This window comes from Salvelinus alpinus, chromosome 13 (genome assembly GCF_045679555.1).
Source record: "Salvelinus alpinus chromosome 13, SLU_Salpinus.1, whole genome shotgun sequence".
In the NCBI taxonomy this organism is placed as follows: domain Eukaryota; kingdom Metazoa; phylum Chordata; class Actinopteri; order Salmoniformes; family Salmonidae; genus Salvelinus; species Salvelinus alpinus.
The window spans coordinates 42,933,006-42,950,465 of NC_092098.1; the positions used below are offsets into that span (position 1 = coordinate 42,933,006).

Consider the following 17,460-nt stretch of genomic DNA (forward strand, 5'->3'; position numbering starts at 1 on the left):
TTGGCTCCAGACGATCATAGAGGGAAAACCACAGAGAAAACCACATTCCATAACATTTGAAAGGAAGGCAGCGAGCAGCTCTGCGGAACTGGGATGCCTCTTGTTTAACTGGTAGAGTGACTGAGGCTCTGGCTCCGGCTCTGAGATGAAATGTCTTTTACATCCCCACAACAGCATTGCCTCAGTAACTACCACCACACCCACCTACTCTCTCTAAAGACGCCCCAATCTAAAGTGTGTGTGTGTGTGTGTGTTTGTAGGACTGTGTGCTTCCCTGTCTAGGAAAAAGAAAAGAGTAGAAATTGACTTTGGCTACATCGTTTCTTTCTTTCTCTCTTTCTCTTTCTTTCTCTCTCTCTCTCTCTCTCTTTCTTTCTCTCTCTCTTTCTTTCTTTCTAGCTCTTTCTCTCTCTTTCACACAGCTGCTTTTATATGGCTGTGTGTGTTTGGGAGCCCTCCCTGCCTGCAGTAGGAAGTGCATCATTATATCCGGGCCTCTGTCTCAGGGATGAGTACACACACGAGGAACCGGCTCTGACAAAACATATCAGCTTACTCTTCAGGGACTGTCTGAGTCTGAGACCTACAGGAATGATACAGCTCCACGCTGCTTCAAACAAACCACAGTCTCACCTTGGAAAACAACCCAGGTGGGCATATATACTAATTTCATTGTCTTCTACACACAGTGGAATGAAGTTCACAATGTGCGGACGATTATCCTTTCCTTATCTACACATTGTTTCAGAAACATTGTGAATGCAAAAAAATGAAATAAACATGGCAATGGATGGATATAAGATCATAAGAGATGTTAGCTGAAAATGTTAGGGGACATTACTATTAATGTTGAACAAAGACTGACTTTACCCTTTGGAGTCAAGGATGGAAAAATAAACTAACTAATTCATTGGAGAAATGTTCAGCCTGTTTTTAAAAATAAAAATAAATGTTCACCCCCTTTTCGCTAGAGCACGATGGGACAAGGACACCCTGGCTGGCCAAACCCTCCCCTAACCCGGACGACGCTGGGCCAATTGTGGGTTGCCTCATGGATCTCTTATGGATCTCCCGGTCACGGCCGGCTACGACACAGCCCGGGATCGAACCCGGATCTGTAGTGACGCCTCAAGCACTGCAGCGCCTTAGACCGCTGCGCCATGTTCAGCCTGTCTGTATGGGAGTAGAATCTGTCTCTCTTTCTCTCTCTTTGGGATTTTCTTCAGTCTGTCTCCCTTTGACAGTTAGATGCTCTTCCAAACACTCAAACTTTAAGAATTCAATAAAATACCTTTCAAATCAAGTTATTTTAATGTTGGTAAGTATGGGGCTGACTGTCCCCAGCCCTCCAACTGCCCTGCTCTCTACCAGAACACACACGTAGTCAAGCACAACATATGACCTTATGTGGTTACATGCTACAGATACAGTACATACCCGAACATGCCTCTTTTAACAGGCCTCTTCTTGGATGGCTAGGCGGAACCCCTAAAATCCAACATGTTTGCATGTCAACACAGATTTCAATGCCAACCTCCCCTTTCAACACAATACAGTGCAACTTTCAATGCCAGGGCAGTATCTGTGTAGTATGTCTCTGGAAGTGGTCCTACAAGGCACCCTATTACCTATATAGTACTAATTTTGACCAGGACCCATAGGGCTCAAAATAGTGCACTGTATAAGGAATAGGGTGTCATTTGGGACGCAACCAAGGAGTGGTCGCACAAGGCCTTGGGCTTAACCTTCCCTTTGCTGGGGTCAAGCCACGGCTCATCACCACCACCACCACCACCATGGCTGCCCAGCCCACCCTCTAACCCCCACCCACCCAGCCCCTGAATGAGCGAGTGCCCAGCCCCAGACCCAGTGGAGCCACCCCAGCCGCATGGGCAAGGCACACATGGGCGTGATCACAGCGGCTTAATCCTGCCCCATCTGATACCCATCTACCAGCAGCCTTCACCCACCCACCACCACCGCTCAGCTCTGGTTTACTCCTGCTGCTGTGTGGCTCTGCTGCTTTGCCACGACTGGGCCTATCCCTCACAGCAGGGGACAAACGTCACATGACCATAGCTGAAGTGGGCAGCACAACCTGTGACTGAAGGATGTGTTCCTGTGTGGCCTCTTGAAAGGCACCTACAAAGCTTGTAATCATGTTACAGAATTTGTTTATGTAATCTATGCATTTCCTGTCCCCTACCCCTTTGGTCTAATTATAACCATTTATAAACTGGGTGGTTCGAGCCCCGCATGCTAATTGGCTGACAGCCGTGGTATATCAGACCGTATACCACGGGTACGACAAAACACTTAGTTTTACTGATCCAGTTACGTTGGTAACCAGTTTATAACAGCAATAAGGCTCCTCAGGGGTTTGTGATAAACGGCCAATATACCATGGCTAAGGGCTGTTTCCAGGCACTCCTCGGGCCTTATTGCTTAATTAGAATACACACAGACCCCAAACACATAATAGTCCTAATCTGACATTGTGACGTACATGACACATACCTTTATAACATGCCTAATCCACATTGGATAGGTAGCAGGAACACAGTGTACATGCGTGGCCAACACAGCCCAACACAGTACCACTTTCCTCACTGTTACAAGGCATAGGACTGTTAATCCTGACCTATTCAAAGGGAAACCGGAGCAACAGTGGGCGGCAGGTAGCCTAGTGGTTAGAGCGTTGAACTAGGGTTGCAAGATCGAATCCCCAAGCTGACAAGGTAAAAATCTGTCATTCTGCCCCTGACCAAGGCAGTTAATCCACTGTTCCTAGGCTGTCATTGAAAATAAGAATTTGTTCTTAACTGACTTGCCTAGTTAAATAAAAGTAAACAAATAAAAAGTCATGTGTGTCACTCTGTGATGCTACGGCTAACTCTGAAATGACAGTGATTAAGGCAGCAGTAATAAGGGACACAATTTCATGTTGTGGTGAAACATTCCACCCCAGCAGGCCTGTGCTTTGAAAGTAAGCTGAAATTTCCACCCTGCTCTAAGCACACATGGTACAGCCTGTCGACAGAAGACACACATGGTACGACCTGTTGTAGCCGGGTAAGACAGAAGACACAGCAAAAATAGGTAGTAAAGTTTCTTACAGAGCCAGATGAGAGAGAGCACATTGCAAATCCTCATGACCAGTCAGTCATCCTGTCAACAAGAGAGTGGACAACAAACCCTCAAAAAGGCTTGTGAATGGTCACACCCCATCATCCTACACACATCTATTTCAAAGTGGAAAAACCGATGACTGATTTCCTGGCCCAGATGCGATAGATGAGATGACATCACAATGGACGGGCTGAGAACAGAGGCTTAATTCACAACGGAGACCTCCACTCACTCACTCCTGTCCTGCTAGCTAGCACCCAGGAAAACAACGGTAACCTGCCTGAACGTCACACCTCTAAGGGGTAATCTCCTGCACTTGTCTCTCCAGAGCCCTGCTTTCCAACATCACCCCTCCATCTCCGCCTGGCCCTCTTCCAGTGGTGGGTCACGCTGCTGATTTCCCACCCCAACCTGACACATACCAAATGGCCAGGGAGTCAGACACAACAGGGTGAGAATGAGACATCTGTGGCCCAGGCAGGCCATTAAAGCTGCATCCATCAGCCCAGTGGCACAGGAGACTGTCACTCACTCTACCCAGGATACAGTGTCCCCAGCCTGGACACCCCAGCTCCAGAGAGCCCCATCCCAGACATACACTGCCTCCTCCCTCCCTCCCCACCCACCCATCTATCTAGCTATCTATAGTCCCCTATAGAGCAGAGGCTCGGCAAACTCAAAGGTGCCCACATGATTTGTTCAGCCATCTTCAAGCTCTCTTTCCTCTTGCTTTTCCTACACAACAATCACGTTTTTTCATAAACATCATCCTAAAACATCAAAGCGATACCACCCTCTGACAACAATAATCTAAAGTCACGGTTATATAACACTTTTTCTCTCCCTTTTCTAAACAACTAGTGGCTGTATATGTATATCCTGTAAAATAGGATTCATCTGAGTAGGTGATGCTTTCTTTATCTATGCTATTCTTTATCCCTTTACACTTGTGTGTGTGTGTAAGGTAGTAGTGTGGAATTGTTAGGTTAGATTACTGTTGGTTATTACTGCATTGTCGGAACTAGAAGCACAAGCATTTCGCTACACTCGCATTAACATCTGCTAACCATGTGTATGTGACTAATAAAATTTGATTTGATTTGATTTGATTTATGAAGACCGCATGTGACAGCACTGTGAAATACAGTAACAAGAAATGAAACAAAACCTGCTTCCCATATGTCACATGGTCACCCTAGTCACCCTTCATTTCAATTAGGTAAACAGGAAACAATACCAACATGTGTAAAACTACAGTGTCCTAGTAACACAGGTACCTCAGCCCCAGATTGGAATTTGGAGAACTCAATGTTTTGATAATTACACATCAAATGGGTAAAAAGCAGGATACCTCGTGTTCCTGTACTTTGTTATGCTTTGGTAACCCCAAACAGGACTATATTTACCCCTATTTGCATAGTGGAGACTCAAAAGGAAGGTGTTCTATTTAAACCCTGTGCTGTGCTGTGCATGCTTGAGTGATCAACATGTTCCGGTAGTTTATTCACTGCAGTCTGAGAAGCTGAGCATCTGGGCTGGATGGGGGACGACGTCGCTCTCCCACCTGCTTCATTCAGCCCGGCTCTGCAAACAACACCAATGGAGCCGCCGTTTGGTTTGCTCCCGTCAGCCAATGAGTCACCTGGGTGCAACCCCCCCCCATCTCCTTACCCCCCTGCCCACCTGTAAAGTCCTTGCAGACAAACACAAACAGGGGCCCAAGGAAGACACAAGCAGCGCTGAACGGCTCCTGGTGGAAGATTTAGAAGACTGAACAGTGTTTATTACAGACGTGCTCTGCTCACTGCTGAGCCTCTCTCCTCGGTGTGTGGCACTCTTGTAAAAAACTTTATAAAACCTGCCATTGAAACTGAGATTTTGAGTCGATGACTGTAAAAGAGAAACCTCAGGAGCAGACGCTGGAACATCCCCCTTTCAGGAGAGCTCTTTAATGGACTCAAAATTGGGGGGAAAACAAGGAGCGTGTCTTATAAGTGGCGTGTGTGATAGGCAAAATATCAATCAGAAAAACACACACTTCCTCTACAACACCTGTCTTTTACTCTGCTTCTCCTTCTTCTTCTTCGCCCACCAGAAAATAAATAAGTGCATGAATAATTACAGCTATAAACACCTCGAGGGATTCAACAGGTTTTTGATATTTTCTAAATGTTTCCGCCTCTTAAAATAGGCTCCTACACATTTTCACTTGAGGCTTATTTACAGCCATCTACTTCAAAGTTCTGAGGATGAAGGCCCCTTATCATCGTTTGTATTAAAATCTGCAGCCTCTCTGTCATTTCCTGCTGTTCCTTTTTAAAGCGTTTGCTAACTTACCTGAGGCTCAGAGAGAAAGAGAGAGTGTGGTCTCACCCCCTTCTTCCAAAATGGCACCCTATTCCCTATATAGGCTTTGTCAAAAGTAGTGCACTATATAGGGAAACGGTTGCCATTTGGGACACAGTCACACCCTCACTGTTAGCCTGCCCTGTCCCTGTACAGGACTGCAATGTATTGTCAACATCACCACACGATGTGTACCAGCATGCTTTAGTTAGTATCAAAGTCAAAGTTCAGTACATAATGTACAGTACGTACATTCTCTGACTGACACGGCTTTCTCGGAGTGTTCTGCTACGGTCAACACATCTATCAGGCTACTCCGCCACCGCCAGCCATCATCCTTGATAATTTCAATAATCTCCTGCGTACATGTTAAATGATAACAAGGAGCAGTTTTGGGGCCGTCACAAGTTTCCAAGTAGCTTGTTCACACACACAAGCGGGCGCAAAGCTGCTTTTCTTTAGCGTAGCATAATCCAGCACCACTGTTTCTTATCGTTGTCAGTCAGAGGCACAGAGCCCCAGCCTCTGGGCTTGTATGCAGGGTTTACAGGGCCTACCCAGGGACTAGGGCTTGGTTAAACAAGCCAGTGTCCCTGCTAGTGTTTACCCAGGGACTAGGGGCTCTAGTGTTTACCCAGGGATTAGGGGCTCTAGTGTTTACCCAGGGACTAAGAGCTCTAGTGTTTACCCAGGGACTAGGAGCTCTAGTGTTTACCCAGGGACTAGGAGCTCTAGTGCTTACCCAGGGACTAGGAGCTCTAGTGTTTACCCAGGGACTAGGAGCTCTAGTGTTTACCCAGGGACTAGGGGCTCTAGTGTTTACCCAGGGACTAGGGGCTCTAGTGTTTACCCAGGGACTAGGAGCTCTAGTGTTTACCCAGGGACTAGGGGCTCTAGTGTTTACCCAGGGACTAGGGGCTGGATGAACAAGGCAGTGTCAAAAGCACTTCACAATGCCAGACAAGGGTATGTAATCTGGGGAGTTTGCGATCATGGGCTTTGCTTGTAATGAATCCGTTTATCTGGGGAAGGACAAACACTTAAGGCAAAGATAGCTCAGCACAGAAGCACTGCCGAGGCACACACACAAACACACACAGAGAGAGAGGGAGAGAGAGTGAGAGGGAGAGAGAAAGAGAAAGAGCGGGAGAGAGAGGGCTGCATGAGGATACTCAAAAAGTTCACTGACAGAATTTAAGAGGAGCACCGAAAAGCTCAGTTAACAGCATTAAGCCGCTCATGAAAACATACTCCGATATATTTTAAACAAATAATTGGCCTTTTAAATGTGTTCACTGCTTAGCTCTACGCAAGTCCTCAAGTTTTAAAACAACAAAGAAACAATGTGAACACATCCTTGATGAACTGTTCTTTACATTCTAATTGAACAGGGTAAGTGGGATATGATTTAAACCTGCCAGTCTGTCCACTAGACAAGTTAGCGCCTGTGATCCACAAAGTGAACCACATCTTCCACATCATGGGGTAGGTAGGGATAGGTAAGGGTAGGTGAGGTAGGTAGGAATAGGTAAGGGTAGGTGAGGTAGGTAGGGATAGGTAGGTAGGTAGGGATAGGTAAGGGTAGGTAAGGTAGGTAGGGGTAGGTAAGGGTAGGTAGGGGTAGGTAGGGATTGGTAAGGGTAGGTGAGGTAGGTAGGGATAGGTAAGGGTAGGTGGGGTAGGTAGGGATAGGTAAGGGTAGGTGAGGTAGGTAGGGATAGGTAAGGGTAGGTAAGGTAGGTAGGGGTAGGTAAGGGTAGGTAGGGGTAGGTAGGGATTGGTAAGGGTATGTGGGGTAGGTAGGGATAGGTAAGGATAGGTGGGTAGGTAGGGATAGGTAAGGGTAGATGGGGTAGGTAGGGATAGGTAAGGATAGGTGGGGTAGGTAGGGATAGGTAAGGGTAGGTGAGGTAGGTAGGGATAGGTAAGGGTAGGTGGGGATAGGTAGTGGTGAGAAGGAGAGGGGAGATTAGAAGAGAGAAGACAGAATGAGAAGTGAAAGAGAGAAGAGAGTGATAGAGGAGGCAGAAAGGGGAGAGAGGTAGAGAGAGAGAGAGAGAGAGAGAGGCAGAGATGAGAGAGATAGAGATGGAGAGAGGAGGCAGAGAGAGGAGAGAGAGAGGAGAGGTGGAGAGATGTAGAGATGAGAGAGATGGAGAGGAGAGAGATGGAGAGAGGAGGCAGAGAGAGGAACGAGATGGATGGGGAGATGAGAATGAGTGTATTGTGGTGAGGATAGAGCTAGAGAGGAGGCAGAGAGAGGAACGAGATGGATGGGTAAATGAGAATGAGTGTATTGTGGTGAGGATAGAGCTAGAGTGGAGGCAGAGAGAGGAACGAGATGGATGGAGAGATCAGGAGTGTATTGTGGTGAGGATAGAGCTAGAGAGGAGGCAGTGAGAGGAGATGGAGAGATCAGGAGTGTATTGTGGTGAGGATAGAGCTAGAGAGGAGGCAGAGAGAGGAGATGGAGAGATCAGGAGTGTATTGTGGTGAGGATAGAGCTAGAGAGGAGGCAGAGAGATCAGGAGTGTATTGTGGTGAGGATAGAGCTAGAGAGGAGGCAGAGAGATCAGGAGTGTATTCTGGTGAGGATAGAGCTAGAGAGGAGGCAGAGAGATCAGGAATGTATTGTGGTGAGGATAGAGCTAGAGAGGAGGCAGAGAGATCAGGAGTGTATTGTGGTGGGGATAGAGATAGAGAGGAGGCAGAGAGATCAGGAGTGTATTGTGGTGAGGATAGAGCTAGAGAGGAGGTGGAGAGATCAGGAGTGTATTGTGGTGAGGATAGAGCTAGAGAGGAGGCAGAGAGATCAGGAGTGTATTGTGGTGAGGATAGAGCTAGAGAGGAGGCAGAGAGATCAGGAGTGTATTGTGGTGAGGATAGAGCTAGAGAGGAGGCAGAGAGATCAGGAGTGTATTGTGGTGAGGATAGAGCTAGAGAGGAGGCAGAGAGATCAGGAGTGTATTGTGGTGAGGATAGAGCTAGAGAGGAGGCAGAGAGATCAGGAGTGTATTGTGGTGAGGATATCGCTAGAGAGGAGGCAGAGAGATCAGGAGTGTATTGTGGTGAGGATAGAGCTAGAGAGGAGGCAGAGAGATCAGGAGTGTATTGTGGTGAGGATAGAGCTAGAGAGGAGGCAGAGAGATCAGGAGTGTATTGTGGTGAGGATAGAGCTAGAGAGGAGGCAGAGAGAGGAGGCAGAGAGATCAGGAGTGTATTGTGGTGAGGATAGAGCTAGAGAGGAGGCAGAGAGATCAGGAGTGTATTGTGGTGAGGATAGAGCTAGAGAGGAGGCAGAGAGAGGAGGAGTGTATTGTGGTGAGGATAGAGCTAGAGAGGAGGCAGAGAGATCAGGAGTGTATTGTGGTGAGAATAGAGCTAGAGAGGAGGCAGAGAGATCAGGAGTGTATTGTGGTGAGGATAGAGCTAGAGAGGAGGCAGAGAGATCAGGAGTGTATTGTGGTGAGGATAGAGCTAGAGAGGAGGCAGAGAGATCAGGAGTGTATTGTGGTGAGGATAGAGCTAGAGAGGAGGCAGAGAGATCAGGAGTGTATTGTGGTGAGGATAGAGCTAGAGAGGAGGCAGAGAGATCAGGAGTGTATTGTGGTGAGGATAGAGCTAGAGAGGAGGCAGAGAGATCAGGAGTGTATTGTGGTGAGGATAGAGCTAGAGAGGAGGCAGAGGGAGGAGATGGAGAGATCAGGAGTGTATTCTGGTGAGGATAGAGCTAGAGAGGAGGCAGAGAGAGGAGGCAGAGAGATCAGGAGTGTATTCTGGTGAGGATAGAGCTAGATAGGAGGCAGAGAGATCAGGAGTGTATTGTGGTGAGGATAGAGCTAGAGAGGAGGCAGAGAGAGGTGGCAGAGAGATCAGGAGTGTATTGTGGTGAGGATAGAGCTAGAGAGGAGGCAGAGAGATCAGGAGTGTATTGTGGTGAGGATAGAGCTAGAGAGGAGGCAGAGAGATCAGGAGTGTATTCTGGTGAGGATAGAGCTAGAGAGGAGGCAGAGAGAGGAGGAGTGTATTGTGGTGAGGATAGAGCTAGAGAGGAGGCAGAGAGATCAGGAGTGTATTGTGGTGAGGATAGAGCTAGAGAGGAGGCAGAGAGATGATGAGTGTATTCTGGTGAGGATAGAGCTAGAGAGGAGGCAGAGAGAGGAGGAGTGTATTGTGGTGAGGATAGAGCTAGAGAGGAGGCAGAGAGATCAGGAGTGTATTCTGGTGAGGATAGAGCTAGAGAGGAGGCAGAGAGAGGAGGAGTGTATTGTGGTGAGGATAGTGCTAGAGAGGAGGCAGAGAGATCAGGAGTGTATTGTGGTGAGGATAGAGCTAGAGAGGAGGCAGAGAGATCAGGAGTGTATTCTGGTGAGGATAGAGCTAGAGAGGAGGCAGAGAGAGGAGATGGAGAGATCAGGAGTGTATTCTGGTGAGGATAGAGCTAGAGCGGAGGCAGAGAGAGGAGGAGTGTATTGTGGTGAGGATAGAGCTAGAGAGGAGGCAGAGAGAGGAGGAGTGTATTGTGGTGAGGATAGAGCTAGAGAGGAGGCAGAGAGATCAGGAGTGTATTCTGGTGAGGATAGAGCTAGAGAGGAGGCAGAGAGATCAGGAGTGTATTGTGGTGAGGATAGAGCTAGAGAGGAGGCAGAGAGATCAGGAATGTATTCTGGTAGCTCTCATTCAGAATCCTCCATCCACAGGGGTTTGACTCTTCCAAGCAAACCTCTTCTACTGATCCCCTCAAATTAAACAATGTCTTCTGGTAATCCAGGACATTACTAACCCTACTCGATTCACAGCTACACACTCAGGAGGAAGCTTTGTTCAGAGAAAAGCTAAGGGAAATCTAGTACGGAATCTGCGATTGTCTCAAATCGCTTTCTTTAGACACTGTCTCTGGAAGGACAACTGATATCTACATTAATGTTAGATCCAGAACATAATTCCCTAGCATGTCCCACGAAACAACGCTGTAACGAGGATATTAGGATGCACTCGGCTTAGGAGGAACACGCTTTCCAGCCTCACGCCTTTTGTTTTGAGACACTGTAAAATGATTTCTGTGAACAGAATAGATGTGAGATGTTTGTGAAATTCTTTTGAAAGAGTTTAATAACATTAATCCTGAAATAATGATTGTTATTCAAATATCTGGGGGAAGAATGAGCTAATTAGACTATCTGTTTAGTGAGGCCTTTGAACTCATGAAGGAAATGTACATCTTTTCATTTAAAAAATGGTTTTAGAATTCTCCTTTCAATCGTCTAATACTAGTCGTATGGATAGTATACAAAGTCTTGTTTTTACTAGGACATTTGGCATGCCTAAACAACAGACAAAAAAATTATACACATAATCTGCCAATTAAAAAGAACAAAGATAAATGAAAGCAACAAATGAACCCCTGTAAAGATGATAGACCACCTGAGCTGAGATAGAAGCAGAGAGCCTGCCTGCGGGTGGGGGGAAGTGAATACAGGCATCACCTTGTTCAATGTAAACATTAGAACTGGAGAACCAAACAGTAGGGGATCCACAGCACTGTTTCCCCTCCCGCCCCACTGCCATGTCCCAAGCTATAATCACCATCTACACCATCCTCCCTTCCTTTCAAGTGACAGGTCGATAGAGCTGCAGCTACAGTGCTTCTGCAGGGTAATTACAAGGGAAGCAACAAGTGAGCATTGTATGAAGCCGAGGAGACACACTCACACACAGAAGAAAGTGCTCTTCATTCCCAAAACAATCTTTGAGAACCTCTGTGCTTTGCACTGTGAGGCAATTAAGGATAATATGTAGGGGATGCCTTCATGAGAAGAAAGAGGTGGCAGCACATTCATTTCTGGACATAAAAATGGAAATAGTTAAGAGTAGTTTTCACAGTGTGTGTTTACTACGTAATGATAACTGATGTCTATGTAATAACGTCTCAATAAAATGTGTTCCGTTTTTTTATAAATTATCTGATGCATTAGGAGACAAACGTCGCCATTACTTATAATACAAACAGAAGACTGTTTTTGGTCTATATAAGATTTGTCTCACAAAAGTACACACACACACACACACACACACACACACACACACACACACACACACACACACACACACACACACACACACACACACACACACACACACACACACACACACACACACACACACACACACAAACTTGACACTTTTAGGTAATTTGAGTGACAACATGACTAGGTCTCATGTCTGACCCCATTTGAAACAGAGCTTCTGATTGTGCGTTTCTTTCAGAACACATCAAAGAAAGACTGTTGGAGTAGAATGAATGATGACAGAAACGTATGCTTTTTCAAAACACCATGCTTAATATGAGAGTGCTTACTGTTATTACTGATTTAACATCGAAGAATGTGCTTCACCTGATGAAAGATGCATAGTTCCTTGTTGAAAGGGGCAATCAGCAGTTGCTACATCCATTTTTGGACTTATAATTAATTTATATGTGCGCATTGATTTATAACTTAACTTGATTTATAAATGCCTCATGAACTTAGTTCAACTGTCGTACCCTATCAGAACCCAAAATGTAAGCTTGTTTTACTCCAATGTTTGTAAACAAAGTAAATGTAAACAAACACGGTATAGTCTAAAAACATGGTAAAAACTATAATTTTGAGATCATGGATGGTCTGTCCTTGCATCGATACCTCTGTCTTTGAATTTGAGAGTGGTTACTTTTCTCCAGTCCTATCCCCCTTGCTTTTTATCTAAACAGTTGTGGGGAGTACACTTTTATATTGTTTCAACTGCTGATTGCAGCTTTAAGTTATACGTTTTAAACTACCAACCAATACACAGACAACATACGAAAGTGTAAGCAAAATGAGGGAGTCAACACATTGAGTATGTTTACATGCTCATTTATAATTCGATATTTAACTGATTATGGCAGTAGGCCGAATAAGGCATTAGTCATGTAAACACATTACCCTGCGATCTTAATCAGCGTACGGTCATAATTTCATAAGCATACGCAGATTAAAACACCTTGTTTTCTGAGCAATCTGTCATATTATTAGGACATGTAAACACCTTAATCAGAGTTCCAGTGGTGTATTTGATTTGCGCATGTGAGCACCAGCCGAGCGAGCCTCTCTCTTTAGCCCTAGTGAAGTGAGTTCTGATTTCGGAACAGCCGGAAAAATGCATCTTAAAAGTACTTTTCAAATACAAACATTATACAGTATATACCAACTCAGAATAACATGGTCACTGTGGTAGAAGGTTTATTTTGATTTGCAATTTTCTGCATTTATTAAAAGTCCCATCAGGTAGCCTGATTTCAGATGTGTCCATGTAAACAGGATTTTTAGGGAAATTGTTCTTGCAAAGCATGTAAACGTATTAATCGAGGTATTATAGTAATCTGACTATGCGCAATAATCATATTATTGCGTGCATGTAACTGTTCTCAGTGTCAGTTAGTCACGCCTTAAAATGTGTTTTGTTTTTTTGTTTTTGATGTGCTACTGGTTCCGACCATATTCAAGGTTGTATGAGGGTGCGGATGTAATTCACATCAGACAGTGATACATGGGTGTACACGTACAACTTTAGATGGTCTTTTTTTAACTTTCTAATTTCCTTAGTTTGTTGTCCTTGCATACTTCTGGTATAATAGACAAATAGTTTCATTCAGAGACTTTGAATAAGGATCCATAATGATTCAACAGAATGAAGAACTCTACATTGTGATGTAGAAGGTAAAGTGATGTGGACTTACAGATGGTGACACTGATCCGTTGGGGATGTATGGGTCAGGCAGCATGAGAAACGGGTACCCTGGATACGCTGTTTTATACATTCCTCCATCTTGATGTTTGGACACTGTGGAGAAAGACAAAGATGTGAGATGGGATGTTTTCTGATATTAATTTAACACTTTTTGGTTAACTATTGTAGTTAAAACGGTTATAATTAGCAGTTTTTTACTATTGGAAAAAGTATTTTCGTCAGATAATGATAGAGCTCTTCGACAGATTTTATGTTATAGACTTGTTTTACTACTGTAACATATTTGTGAGACAAAGTGACAGCCGTAATCTTGCATCACAAAAACACAGCCAAACCCCAATCCTTTGTTGTTTGTTACCCAATAGAATGGCTAGCCACTGATCTCTCCAGTCTAGAGTGTTGATGGTAACTTAAAATGTGCAATGCATCTTTACAGGCTGTCCAAACAGAGGGTCATTGATCCACATGGCTTGTTTTCAACCTTACAGCTGAATGCATAAGTGGACAACGTTTTGTGAGTTACTTGACATATTCAAACATTGTTCATGAACTAGAGAGCATTTCTAACTTTAAATAACTTGTAGCTGCCCCGAGGTTCAGCACAGCAAGCATACATTTGTGTTTTTGGCCGATTTTGCCCCATTGGGACAATATATAAAACCTAATGTTAAGTTAAAGCATGCTTTAATTTAGATTTTCTTTAGGGCTTTCAAACTGAAGCTACTTGAAACCTTATTACCATATTATAACCTATGTAGCCCAGGGAAAGCAACACCTTCCTTTTACAGTCAGTCTATGATGCAACAGCACAGTATTGTCAGAAATCACAGACAACTTGTTTTACTGAGGTACAGTTAGCCTAATTCAGCTACTGTCTAGTTCTTAGTTCTTACCGCTGTCGAGATGCTCCCGGTGTTTCTCTTGATAACCTCTATGTTCGTTTTGCTGACCTCGTCTGACCGCCTGAATGTCCAAAGCAACATTAAACATAGATTAGTAACCTGATAATTACTTTGAACAAGAGCCAAAGGTTTCATACCAAGACCCCTTTCAACCTTACCAACAGCGCATAACATAATAATCTCCCTCTCTGTAGTCTACCTACCGCTGCGCTCGAACTTTGATTTGTCTCCGATTCATTCACCAGAGACGACTTGAGGTCAGCTAAGTCCCTTTCTGTGAAAGCGTTTTCTTGAATTTTTTCATCTTGTTCGCCTTCATCCTTGAAGGATATCATTTCATCGTTTGCTCCTTGATCATCTCCTCCGCCACTACTGAGCTGAGGCATGTTGCTTTGAAAATGACCCTAATCAGCGGAGTGCTCCTTTGAAAAAATAAATGAAACTTCCTATTAACCTAAACCTCCCTAAATTGTTGCGCTCAGATACGGCCAAAGTATAAAACAAAACAAAAGTTGCTCTGCTGTGGAGCGGCCCTGCAAGTTGAAAGTAATGTTGCTCGGCAGCAACAAATAGTGCATTTGAGCTCGAAACAAGGCGAGGACTCCCAACATCAAAGATCGCCGACCAGTGATTGACAGATTCGATGACTTGTTGGGGGTTGTTTCAGCAGAGGGTTCCGCTCTTAAAGAGACATCACCTCAGAGCCTGTTGGCCATATTCATGACTTTTAACACTTCATCATAGATAAAGTTGCTTGTTTTTAGCAAAGACTGAACCGAAGTCCTGGATAAAAGACACGTGAGCAAACGGTCTTTCAGATTCTACTGCATTGATAGATATTTCCCACAACGCAGTCTAGTTATGTAACATTGTTATAACATTGTTATACATTTGAGTGGTGCAGTGGTCTAAGGACTCACAGTGCTTGAGGCGTCACTACAGACACCCTGGTTCGATTCCAGGCTGAATCACAACTGGCCGTGATTGGGAGTCCCATAGGGCGGCGCACAATTGGCCCAGCGTCCTCCGGGTTTGGCCAGTGTAGGCCGTCATTGTAAATAATAATTTGTTCTTAACTGACTTGCCTAGTTAAATAAAGGTTAAAAAAAATATATATACATTGTTGAACACACACACACACACTTCTACCAGACTCTTATTATGATTGCTAAATACTGCACAATTTAAAACACTTGCCCTCCAATTCCCCCTTCCACAAAACACGTGTAAATATTGTACTATAAATTGTGCCTTTCTGTGTTGTACTTATGCTATTTTCTTTATGTTCGTATTCTTATATTTTATTATTTCTCATTGTTGTTGCATTGTTGAGAAGGAACCTGCAAGTCAGCATTTCATTGGATGTACATGTTGTGTATACCATACATAGGACTTATAAAGAGAGAGAGATCAGGGATGCAGAGGGTAAAACATAGTTCCTTCATATACACTACATATTTAGAAACAAAACCATAAAACCATGTTCGCCCAACATTTGTGAAGTTGTAGAAATATTGATGTGAGATTTGTATTGACATAGTGAGAACATCAGAGACATGTAGGGCATCCCCTGTAAACCATCAGAAAATGAGTCAAGCTCATCAATAAAAGAGGCATGAAATGTCGCAGCTAGTCTCTAGAGCACATGGATTCAGTTGTCATCTCAAAAAACAGCAACTTGCTGGAATGAAACTATTTGATCGATGCAAAACAAATTTAGAGGGGAAAATAGAATGTAGTTCAAAGATGTAGACTTGGTGTCTGGGTGCCTTGTCAAACAAGTAGGGGAGGCCGGGGGTTGGCTGTCACTTTTTACCCATGTGTATTTCTCAGCACCAGTACATTTTTATTGTTCAGAAATGTGGTGGGTACTCTCTTCGTTCGCTGGACTTTATTCTGCTAACTGTTCCAAATGTCCGAACTGAATTTGGTAAAAGGTCTTTTATGTACTCTGCGCCATCGTCTTGGAACACCTTACAAAATACTTTTAAACTGGAAGAACTTGTCCCGATTGGTGTTTTTAAATCACTGATGAAGGATTTTGAGGCTGATTCCCTGACCTGTCAAGGTTTTTAATTTGCTGTTTTTGATTTTGTTATACTCTTGTGAATTCAATGGTTTTTACTCGATTACTTGTAGTTTTTCATGTTGTCTGTCTGTAATTTTTGTAATGACTTGGTGCTGCCTATCTTGGCCAGGACGCTCTTGAAAAAGAGATTTTAAATCTCAATGAGCCCTTCCTGGTTAAACAAAGGTTAATTATATATATATTTTTTAAATCTTACAAGACTCTTTTCAACATTAATAGAAAGACCAAGGTATTGGGTTGAAATAGGAACCCTTTTTTATCATCATATCTTATTCCGACATGGAGTTATAAGCCATCAAACACACTCTGTCAACTTGTGACAACCAGCCCCATCACAGGGTTGGTTGTCCCAAAGTTTGCTAGTAGCTTATTCCTTTTGTAACAGGAAATTAAGCAATTTAGCAAACATTCTTAGAAATAGCCTTTCTTAGATCGAACTATACTCCTAACAAAATTCAGCATTTTATGCCTTGAGAACAACTTATGACATTTTCAGTAAATTTGTGTGTGTATGTGTGTGTTTGTGTACATGTGTGGGTGTGTGACAGGAAAAAATTGTGTGAGATGCAAGACGTTTCACAGACACGTATTTAGAATACCTGCATTCTAAATTCTACAGTTCTATATATCGTTTATACATCGGCCAAGGCATCTACATTATATTCCAATGTCCTGGCGACGTCTTTCCAATGTGCAAAATGTCTCCACACTACATACTCCCAACACATTTGATATGTTGGCCAAAGGTGTTTACTGGGAAGAGAGGTCTCTATAGCAACAGTAGAAAAGAGCTTGGCATTTATTGTATACTGGCAGTGGCAATGTCCCTGAACAATATGGTTATAATGGAGTTGATAGTGACAACTAACCCCACATTCCATGTGACAACCATCCCCAACCATCCCCAACCACCCCCCAAATGCTAATTAAGATGCTAGTTACCACATGGCTTGACCAAGCAACTCAGAAATAGGTTTGGAATGTAGCTCTCCCTTTCCTCTTTTCAACAACATTTTTCATGTATACTGCCATAATTCAAACGTTCATAAAGAAAATACCAAGACATCTTATTTTTACTTTCACCTATGAAAAACACATAAATCCCCTCACCTCATTGTAGTGGTGGAGTGATTAGCCGAAATCTAGTTTCTCTTGAGCAGTGGTGTAAAGTACTTAAGTAAAAATATTTTAAAGTACTACATAAGTCGTTTTTTGGGGTATCTG

The 17,460-nt window shown here is 43.9% G+C and overlaps 1 protein-coding gene and 1 long non-coding RNA gene across 20 annotated transcripts in view; one reads left to right on the forward strand and one right to left on the reverse strand.

The window, feature by feature from the left end:
* Nucleotides 1-14,763, reverse strand: part of tcf7 (transcription factor 7) — a 69,163-nt gene extending 54,400 nt beyond the window's left edge. For all 19 annotated transcript variants that reach the window (XM_071339432.1, XM_071339430.1, XM_071339431.1 and 16 more), the window contains exons 1-3: nt 14,351-14,763; nt 14,139-14,208; nt 13,235-13,338 (exon numbers count right to left, since the gene is read on the reverse strand). In XM_071339432.1, the coding sequence (XP_071195533.1) occupies nt 13,235-13,338; nt 14,139-14,208; nt 14,351-14,533 (357 nt within the window). In that variant the 5' untranslated portion in view covers nt 14,534-14,763. The remainder of the gene's footprint in view (nt 1-13,234; nt 13,339-14,138; nt 14,209-14,350) is intronic.
* LOC139537738 (uncharacterized) overlaps nt 13,220-17,460 on the forward strand; it is a 29,636-nt gene continuing 25,395 nt past the window's right edge. Inside the window, exons 1-2 of the long non-coding RNA XR_011667592.1 lie at nt 13,220-13,358; nt 13,682-13,759. This is a non-coding gene — a long non-coding RNA (uncharacterized lncRNA). The remainder of the gene's footprint in view (nt 13,359-13,681; nt 13,760-17,460) is intronic.